The sequence below is a fragment of the Procambarus clarkii genome, chromosome 46, assembly GCF_040958095.1.
Source record: "Procambarus clarkii isolate CNS0578487 chromosome 46, FALCON_Pclarkii_2.0, whole genome shotgun sequence".
NCBI classification, from domain to species: domain Eukaryota; kingdom Metazoa; phylum Arthropoda; class Malacostraca; order Decapoda; family Cambaridae; genus Procambarus; species Procambarus clarkii.
This window is the reverse complement of record NC_091195.1, coordinates 33,426,373-33,437,183: the sequence shown is the minus strand read 5'-3', so window position 1 is coordinate 33,437,183 and position 10,811 is coordinate 33,426,373. Positions and strand designations below refer to the sequence as shown.

General features: G+C 39.9%; 1 protein-coding gene across 1 annotated transcript; it reads left to right on the top strand.

Moving 5' to 3' along the window:
- Positions 1–7,774: 7,774 nt before the first annotated feature.
- LOC123751558 (uncharacterized) lies at positions 7,775–8,890 on the top strand. Its single transcript, XM_045733649.2, has one exon. The coding sequence runs from the start codon at positions 7,775–7,777 to the stop codon at positions 8,888–8,890; it is 1,116 nt and encodes a 371-aa protein (XP_045589605.2).
- Positions 8,891–10,811: the final 1,921 nt, after the last annotated feature.

The window sequence follows — 10,811 nt, the reverse complement described above, 5'->3', positions numbered from 1 at the left end:
TCTGGGTTTTTTAATTCCTGCTGAGAAGTGTATCTGAAATAAAGGGTTTTGTCTTTACATTTGGTAAGGTTTCAATAATCAGGTAAAAAATAAAAATGAGAAAGACTCGAGTTATATTTTTTCATTTACTCCAGATTATTGTCCCCATTTTCTCTATATTCCGTTTCACAGAAAACATCTTCACGGGCGGTCGAGTCCCGTTTTCGTCTATGGGGAAACTCAGATAATTGACAGAAAAAAATATATGCAAGTTCCATTTTTATTTCCAAACACTGGATAGTTTAATTATTAAGATCGGGAGTTTGCTTATTATTCAGATCTGGGAAACAACAACGTATTATTATTTCATGTTTTTTTTTTCATCCAAACATATAGAAACAAGTATTTATGTTTTAATTTTAGAGGAAAGAACATTATCAAATATTTGTTTTGTTTTTGTTTTTTCATAGGAAAGAGCAAACATCAGAAAAGACATAATTCATTCATTCATTCAGTATTATAGATATTCCCCCCACCGGTAAATTAAAAACATTATTTATTTTCATCGTTAGTTCTTTTTTATTGAACAAATAAAAAACCTACAATACACATAACTACAATATATATATATATACGCGCACACACACACACACACACACACACACACACACACACACACACACACACACACACACACACACACACACACACACACACACACACACACACACACACAACTGCATTAATGTTAAGCAAATTTTTTTTCGGGCAACACCCAAGGTTGGTTTTAATGGTCAATGGAGGCAGTCGCAGGTGGCAAATTGCTTTTTAATGCGCACGTGCCCCAAACTGGCGATCTCCCAGGGACCTTTCAAAGATAATTACCAGTACAGGTAGTTGCCAGTGACGAGCTGCCCTCTGGGGTCAATTTTAAGTAGTTATCCTCGGGGGAGGGGGAGTGGTTGTGCTCCACATCAGAACCCCAGGTATCCACAGTCTCACACTGCCTCGCCACCAACACACGGCCAGATGGTTCGCAACCTAATCAAATGCGTCCAATGCGGACAAATTTGCCACAACATTGGTAAGCCACAACATTGGTAATTTGCCACAATATTATATATATATATATATATTTATTTATTTATTTATTTATTATTTACTTATTTATTATTTTTTTTCACACATAGCCATTCACCATGCCACAAGCCCAGGCTGTGCATTACCCACCAACGAACTCTGGAGCAGTGATTCGGACCCATCGCCAAACCCGCGAGTTTGGTCTCCCGACTTATTCAGCGATTGTGATGACCCAGAATCGTCGCCCTCGCCACATACTCCACAATGCTCAGGCATGCCCCCCGATTTCGACCCTCGACCGTCAAGAACACGCCGCTATAAACGTGAGTTATTACTATTATTTATTTATTTATTTATTTATTCACATTATCAACGCCGTTATTGAAAAAGAGATAGAGAGAGAGAGAGAGAGAGAGAGAGAGAGAGAGAATATATATATATATATATATATATATATATATATATATATATATATATATATATATATATATATATATATATATATATATATATATATATTCACGCCTCTTAAAAGAAAAGAAAAAAAAAACATTTTTTTTTGTCTCCCACCAGGGCAACCATATCGACTGCTAATACAACGACAGCGGCAACAGCAGCAGCAGCAGCAGGATGCCCAGCCAACATCACCCAGCTCACCAATCAACACACGAGTCAGGTCTCCCGACATGTTCAGCCCCACGCCAGATTTTGAACAGGATTTCTCACCTAAAACACCCCCATACTTGGCGGACGATGACGATTCCGACCCCGAACCGCCACCACCAAGAACCCGCCGCTACAAACGTAAGTTATTTTTTTTTTTTTTTAATTATTATTATTATTATTATTATTATTATTATTATTATTATTATTATTATTATTATTATTATTATTATTATTGCGAGTGCTAGAGAGAGAGAGAGAGAGAATCATATAGACACCTCTTAAAAGGCTATTCCTTCCAGGGCTGCCATATCGCACTCTAATTCAACAACAACAACAATGCGAGGAACAACAACAACACGCACACGCCTCGCCCAGCTCCTCGGTCCATATGCGCGTCAGATCCCCCGATTTGTTCGAAAGTTATAGCAGCGACCAGTCAACATCATCGCTTCGGCGTGGGGGGCAGCATAGGGAACGTGAGTATTTCACATTTTTTTTTGTTTTTGTTTTTTGGTGTTGTTATGTGATCTCGATCGCACCACTCGCTCAAAAAAAAAAAAAAAAAAAAAACAGACGAGGGCATGCCAATATTAATGCTAATTTTTTTTTTTTTTTTTTAAGACATCTCAATCAACAATCAACACACTCACACACAGTTATTAATACCTCTTTTTTTTTTTGCAGACGCTGACAGTGACTCATCATCATCATCAAACCCAGCAGCCTCATCACCAGAGTCGGTCGACTCACCACCACCACCACCACCTTCCCCGTCCCCTCCCCCTCCTCGGGATATTGAAATTGTGAACATCATTCGCAATTTCAATGGGGCTTACACACGATATTCATTTAGCGTGCCAGAGCACGTGCGGGGTGATCCAGGGGCTTATTTACGAACATATCGCGCATTTTTCATTAATTTCGTCAGTGGATTGTTTACTTTAGAACATCCACATATACGCGTCTTCCCTGATTTCACATTTGGGGTGCGGAGGCTCAACGTAGAGCCCGACGATGATTTTGATCCAGTAATGCACATGCGCGGGGAAATGCGTGCCATAACTCAAGAGGAAGTAGAACAGCTTGTTAATTTGTGGGTCGAAGAGATCGACAATAAACTAGAGGAGTTGCTAGGGGAACAGGAAGGGTCGAGTGTCGGGATAGAGTCGATTTTGGGGTTTTACATAAATGTGGCCCTTATCGAACACCCAATTCGACTGGGTTCATTCGTAGATTACCCGGCCAAGTTACGGGGCAAAGGCCACGTATTCAACCCCCGAGGGGAAGCCAATATTTGCCTTATGCAGTGCATCGCCGTGCACAAATGTTTGGCCCGCGGGCTCCTTTATAACGACATCAAAACTCGGGCCAAATCTGGGCGATGGTGTCGCCGACAAGTAAGATGGAGTAATAATATAGGCACCCCAGTATCTTTTGACGACATCGCCAAAGTCGAAGATTTAAACAGGTCTTCTATATTTATTTATGTTCTGGTAAAAGGAGATAATGGTCGTCATTACATTAGTTTGGCTAGAAAAGGCCGTGGGAATTTTAAGGATGTCATATCTTTACTTATGCTGGAAGGCCAACATTTGGTCCTCATCAAGAACTTTACCAAATATGTGCGTAATATGAGGTCTCATTCGGAAAACATCCCAGCTGATTATGAATTTTGTCACAGCTGCCTCATCGCCCTCCCACCCCATCAAATGCTCGAGCATGAATCAACTTGCGAGGTCAAACAAACGTTGCATTTTCCTCCCCCTGAAAAGAAAATAGAGTTTAAACATTTCGGGCGAGCGTACGGGCCAAGCCACACTTGTTACTATGATTTCGAGTGTGCCCTGCAAAAGGATAGGCCACAGGGCATAATCGAAGCACGTCACAGGGCCATTGCATATGCGTACATAATCATAGACCGTCGCTATAATATCGTAGAAAAAGATTTCTACCTCGGGCCTAATTCTGCAACCCATTTTGTTAATAAACTATCCTCCTCGTGGGCCAGAATAACGCGAGAACAGCCATATTACCATCTGCACATGTCCAATGAGCAAATGGAAAGTTACAAGAGTCAGACCATGTGCGAGATATGCGACGAACCTTTCGGGCCCAAAATCGTCAAAAATAGACACCACGACCATTCACTGAGCGAACATAATTACTTAGCCGCCCTATGCTCTCGCTGCAATCTCCAGTGCAAAGATGGCTACAAATACTTGCACGCATTTTCACATAATGCGGCGTATGATTTAGGGGTTTTGTTAAACGAGTTAGGAAACGTGCCCAAACGCAACGTAGACATTATGTCCAAAGACGGGTGTAAATTTATGAAAGTTGACATTGACTTTCTTAGATTTATGGACAGCTTAGCCTTGCTCAATGGGTCGTTGGCCAAATTAGCCAAGGAACACATCGACAGTGGCAAACCTACGACGTTCACTCTCGCCATGTTAGATAAGGTCCCTGCTGAGGCCCATAATTTATTGTTAACTGGCAAACAGTCCTTTTGTTATGATTACGTGTCAAATTGGGATGTATTAAATGAACCGCGGCTCCCCCCCAGAGATGCATTTTTCAATACCTTGACGCAGGAAGAGCTCCCTGAAAAAGAATACAAACAAGCGTTGGAGGTATTTAAATTAGCCAAGTGCCGCAATATTGGCGAATATCTCGTCTTGTATTTAAAAGTTGATACTGGCATTTTAGCAGACATTTTCACGGTGTGGCGACGCACTATGTTAGATCTTTATAGATTAGATATTGCATATTACCTCTCTTTATCTAGTTTCGCGTGGGACGCCTTCCTGTTCAAAAGTAAGGTGGTGCTAGATCCAATATCAGACCCTAGAATGTATGACCTCATTCGAAGGAATTTAAGAGGAGGCTTCACCTCAGTTGTAAAGCAATTGTCTACCGCCGAGAACCATTACACCGGGGCGGGGTCTAGCGAGGATGGAACCCACATCCTCTATCTAGACTTCAATTCACTCTATGCTACGTGCATGAGTGAAAAGCTCCCCACTGGCGGTTTCCGTTGCCTAACTGACGCCGAACGCGATGAAATGCTATTGCAGGGTTTGAGAAATATTGACTGCGATCAAGAGCGCGGTTATTGGATTTTGTGCGACACTAAACAAGTTTCCCCCGACGTAGCTAGATACACTGACGACCTGCCATTAATTTTAGCACACGCCGACATCGTGACGGAACAACTGTCAGAATACAGTAAGTCGATCCTAGTTGCAGAAAATCGCAAGCTGCCGCGCAATAATCGAAAACTCATTGCCACCCACGAAGCACAACGCGACTATTTAATTAGTCTAGATTTCCTTCAGCTTTTAATGCGACTAGGGGTGGAAGTTTCGCGCGTGCACACTATCTTTGAATTTGAGCAGAGGGCACACCTCAAGTCCTTCGTAGATAGTAATATTCGCGAGCGCACAAACTCGACCTGTGCAATTAAGTCTAAGGCATTTAAACTTGTAAATAACGCTATATATGGCAAATCTTTAACGAATTTGGAGCGTTATGTCAATAAATACTATTTAACCACAACTCGCAAACAGTTCCTCAAACACGCTCGCAGCCCGTTTTTCAAACGAGCGACTTTGCTGAGTGAGGACCGTGTCCTTTGCACAACCCGCAAAGATTCGCTCACTATTGATACGCCCACATATCTAGGCTTTCAAATTCTTCAAATAGCTAAAAGGCGGCTATATTCCTTTTGGTACGACACGGTCAAAGCAAAATATGGTGACAAGGCAAAACTGCTCTACACCGACACTGACTCGTACATTATTCAGCTTACTTGCAGAGATGCTTTTGAAGAGCTTAATAAGGCCCCGCTCATACGCCACATTGATTTTAGCAATTTCCCCGAAGATCATTCTCTATATTCAATCGCGCGAAAAGGCAAACTGGGTCTTTTAAAGTCCGAAGTAGGGTCTAAAATTATAACCCAGCTCGTTGCCCTTAAGCCCAAAATGTACTCGCTAGTGACGCTGGATAAACAGCACATTTGCAGATGCAAGGGGATCACACGACGTCAGCAAGCTGGGCTAGAACACTCATCTTTCATAGACGCCCTTGAAACAAACACAAGTCGGAGGTTTGTGACTAGGACTATTAGAAATGTTGGCGGGCAAATGTGCACATGCGTTACTGTCAAGAGAGGCTTATCCGCGTTTGATGATAAGCGATACGTAATAAGCCCCACTGTTTCACTCGCTTATGGTCACCCCGATATTCCACACGATCCAGAGGATGAGGAGGCAGTCATTAGTGACTTAGAGATGGATGTGGACGCGCAGGAAAATGTGGAACAAAATATACGCCCTGCAGGACGGCGTCATTACCCAATTTTCAATATGTGGGCCAAGAGAGATTCATTGGCCCAAAACCTATTCCCAAACTTGCTGTGAAATATGCTCGCTCCTCTGCATTTAAAAAAAAAAAAAAAAAAAAAAAAAAACTGTTTGCATTCTCACATTAGTGCGTGTTATTGTTTTTATTGTTGTTATTATTTTATAATGTTATAAGGGATGTTATTATTATTATTAATATTAATATTAATATTATTATTATGCCTATAGATTTAAGCTTGTAAATATGTATATATTATGTTTTTGTTTCAATAAACAAACAAAAAAAAGTACGTATTTTTAATGTTTTCTTTGTCACGCCCTAAGCTTGTATATCTATCTATCTATCTATCTATATAAATATATATATATATATATATATATATATATATATATATATATATATATATATATATATATATATATATATTATGTTTATGTTTCTATAAAAGAAAGAAATGCATGTTTTTTTTTTATATCCCCCATATATATATATATATATATATATATATATGTCGTACCTAGTAGCCAGAACGCACTTCTCAGGCTACTATTCAAGGCCCGATTTGCCTAATAAGCCAAGTTTTCCTGAATTAATATATTTTCTCTAATTTTTTTCTTATGAAATGATAAAGCTACCCATTTCATTATGTATGAGGTCAATTTTTTTTATTAGAGTTAAAATTAACGTAGATATATGACCGAACCTAACCAACCCTACCTAACCTAACCTAACCTATCTTTATAGGTTAGGTTAGGTTAGGTAGCGGTAAAAGTTAGGTTAGGTTAGGTTAGGTAGGTTAGGTTGCCGAAAAACAATTAATTCATGAAAACTTGGCTTATTAGGCAAATCGGGCCTTGAATAGTAGGCTGAGAAGTGCGTTCTGGCTACTAGGTACGACATATATATATATATATATATATATATATATATATATATATATATATATATATATATATATATATATATATATATATATATATATATATATATAACATTCCACAGTGTGCATATTAAACAGTAGAGACTCAGCCCCCAACATGGAAAGACCTGATGAGATAATATCTCAAGCCCATCTTAACATCTTCAGGGAACCATGTCGGATGATAATAGCGGGTTATTCAAATGCAGGGAAATCATTTTTATGCAACAAACTCGTGCACAAGTACCATGAAACATTCGCTCGAATAATTATATGTGGTGGGGGATATCCCGAGTTGATGAACAATCCACGAATTAATAGAAAAATTGTTGCTCATTCGAGCATTATTGATCCTTTGGATGAGCAAATGGGTAATTCCCCAATGCTGATAATAATCGACGATCTCTTTACTGAAAGCGCAAATTCAAAAATTGTTTCTGATATTTTCACCAGGGGACGTCATCATAACATCTCTGCCATATTGATCACGCAAAATATATTTTTCCCTGGAAAATATTCTAGGAACATAAGCCTAAACGCCTCGCATTTCTTATTAGTCAAATCAAGAGATCTTTCTCAAATTGAGACTTTGGGACGTCAAATATTTGGGAAACAGGATTCAAAGAAATTTCTAGAAATATATAAAAAGGTCATAGCCAAACCCTATGGTTATTTATTTGTAGATCTCGGGTCAAGCACACCCGCCAGCATAACTTTGCGCGGGAATATTGTGGAAGAGGAACCATTTGAAATAGTTTATCAATGGTGAGCAAGAAACAGCAAATACTCGATCGAGTTTATAATGATCCTACTTCCACTGGGGGATTTGGAGGCGTGCAGAGATTATATAAAGCAGCTAAATTACTTAATTCTGACATAACACTGGCCGATGTGAAAGATTACTTAAAATCCTCAGACGCATATACGCTGCATTATTTACAACCTAAAAAATTCGCGCGTCGACGAGTTTTGAGTCCTAAACCACGGGTTTATGTGTCTGTTGATCTAGCAGAAATGGGGAAGTTGGCAGGGATGAATAATGGCATCAAATATCTGCTCGTTTGTGTGGACATATACTCCAGGTTTGCTCAAGTAGTGCCGCTAACTAGTAAAGACGCGAACATTGTGTGTAGGGCACTAAAATCTATACTAGAGACACCTCACTCGCGCGGGGTGCGGAAAATTAATTCAGATCGAGGGGGCGAATTTTACAACGCGCGTGTGAAAAAGATGTTGGCCTCTAAGAAAATTGTGCTGTATAGTGTATTTTCTCAGGAAACAAAAGCATCCATAGCCGAAAGATTCATACGCACTTTGAAAACTAAGCTTTACAAGTATATGACTTCGCACAACACATTGAAATATATAGGGGTGCTGCCTGATGTTGTAAAAACATATAATGTCTCGCCACACCGAGGGTTGGGGGGCAGAACCCCCAGAGAGGCGCATGCTTTAACAAAACCAAGAGAGATTGTTAATCTATTTAACTTAATGTATAAAAACCCAGGCAAAACATCGCGGGGCATCATTCCACAGCTGAAGGTTGGCGAAACAGTACGCATTACTTTATCTGATCGCGTTTCGAAATTTAAAAAAGGTTTCAAACAGCAGAATACGCGAGAAATCTTCACAATCGCGCGAGTGGACAATAGCCAGAGGGTCCCTTTATACTATTTGAAAGATTTGAACGGTGGCAATATTGACGGAGGGTTTTATAGACAGGAACTAACCCTCACCCATTTGCCCGCCGCCTTCAATATTGAAAAGGTTTTGAGCAAGAGAGAAGTCGACGGTCAGTTGCAATATAAAGTCAGATACGAGGGTTATGATCAATTATTCGACCAATGGGTCGACGCCGATGACGTACTGAAACTATGAAGGAGCCTTTAGTTCAGAAATACTGGGATCTGATAAGACTATTAGCCGGTCTTAAGTACTCCAGCAGAAAGAAATTAATTGAAAAATTCAAAAAGCCACACATAAATTGCCTATCGGAAATATTTAAAAATCTTTTAAGAAATAAATTGCCCGTGCCTAGCGAGGTTTTAAAAAAACTGAAAAAATATAGTTCATTAATTCGTGTTGTAGCTTGCAAGAAACCTTCCACGGCAATTAAAAAAAAAATATTAACTAGCAAACGGGGTGGTAATATCCTATCTATTCTCCTTCCCATTGCCGTTAATCTGTTGTCGCGATTATTTACCAAATGAGAGAGTATTATTTAGTCCCGCGGAAAATAATGGACGAGCGAGTGCCGGCCACTTTGCCGACAGTGCCAGAGATATCGATGCCAACGCCCCCGCAACAGACAACTGAGAACGCCCAGCCCGAAAGATCTAATCCTACTGTAGCACATCTGATAAATCTGAGATTAAAAGCGATACATCACGAATATGCAAGGGCACTTTTAAAATATTTCGACGAGAGCGGGCTTGTTAAATGGGACGTTAATGGCAATATAATGAGTCCTGTGACTGGCTTGCATATAATTAATGATATTATATATGGGATGACGGTCCACAATGCTTTATTTGCCCCTACTAAACTACCTCTTGCAAAATTATTTTTTAATGTGGCTTCAATTCCTATGGATCTATTTAGAAACACTGCGGCTCGCAGACAGGTTAACGATGAGGGAATTAACAGGAGACGGGGCGTGGCTGTTTCGACCTCTGACCTCCCTCCTAAGCGGATCAAGGTCGGTGGTCGCGGGGATCGGGTCGCCCCCTCGTGGTTGGCTTATTAAAAACAAATTACGGCGATTTGAGCATTTATTCATTGCCCACCTGTGACCCGGTACTGATGCCAGAATGGACACTCACATTATATACGCGACCAACGTTGCCAATGCAGATTTGTATCCTGATAACATTCCCAGCTCTTTTTCAAATCGCTTGTATAAGGAATTAAATTTGAATCCCAAGCGCGCCTATGAAATGTGTTTACAGAAATTATTGCTCCCCACATCTCATTACGTGATTATGAAAGACGATCTAGAGAGTTATGTGAGGGTTGGTTTAATATGCACCAATGTACAAATGACGGGATTTAAACACACCTATTCGAAGTTTTTACTGAAAAACAACATTTTGGCAGGAAGCATAAAGGAAATTAATAATGCAATTAACAATGAAATAGCCAATATATTGTCAAGCAAGGAATTGAGTTTTATAGATAAAGCTTATAAAAAGCTGTATCCAAAATATGGAACAACGTATATAAAATACGATTCAAGCCATAATCGCAATAAATTTAGTGCCGTATACAGCGACGCCATAATGTCGCAGTTCCAAAGACCAGGTGAAGAGATATATAATATGGTTTGCCGAATTTCGCTATCGTTCGGGCGTGCGATCGGGAAGGTAATAGGCGCCGAGACAGGTGAGGATTATGTCATATATTTAATCAGGGGTATAAAATATGAGACAGGCAAGGAAACTGATTTATGTGTCTACCCACCACAGCCGAGAGGAATGATGGATAATTTGTGTATTTATTGCGACAAAATTATGCCTACGAGTTATGGTGATCAGTTAGTCAATATACTGGACGTTGTCTCTCTAAATGGGAGTGACGGTGGTAATAAGAAGTTATATAAACCTCTGAACACTTCAATTGTCGACAGTGTGAGCATTACAATGACCGATCAAGAAGGCAATCCTGTTTATTTCGATGCGCGAGGCTGCACGATTGCAGTTTTGCATATAAGGCCGACTTTGGGGGTTATATAATTGAGCGTTGAAGCCTATAATCTTCATTACCTCGCATCTAGTTGCAAAATGCGCGTCGATTTTACCCC

What these genes read in the sequence shown, in the direction of transcription:
- LOC123751558 (XM_045733649.2), top strand. Translation starts at nt 7,775, where the DNA reads ATGGTGAGCAAGAAACAGCAAATACTCGATCGAGTTTATAATGATCCT.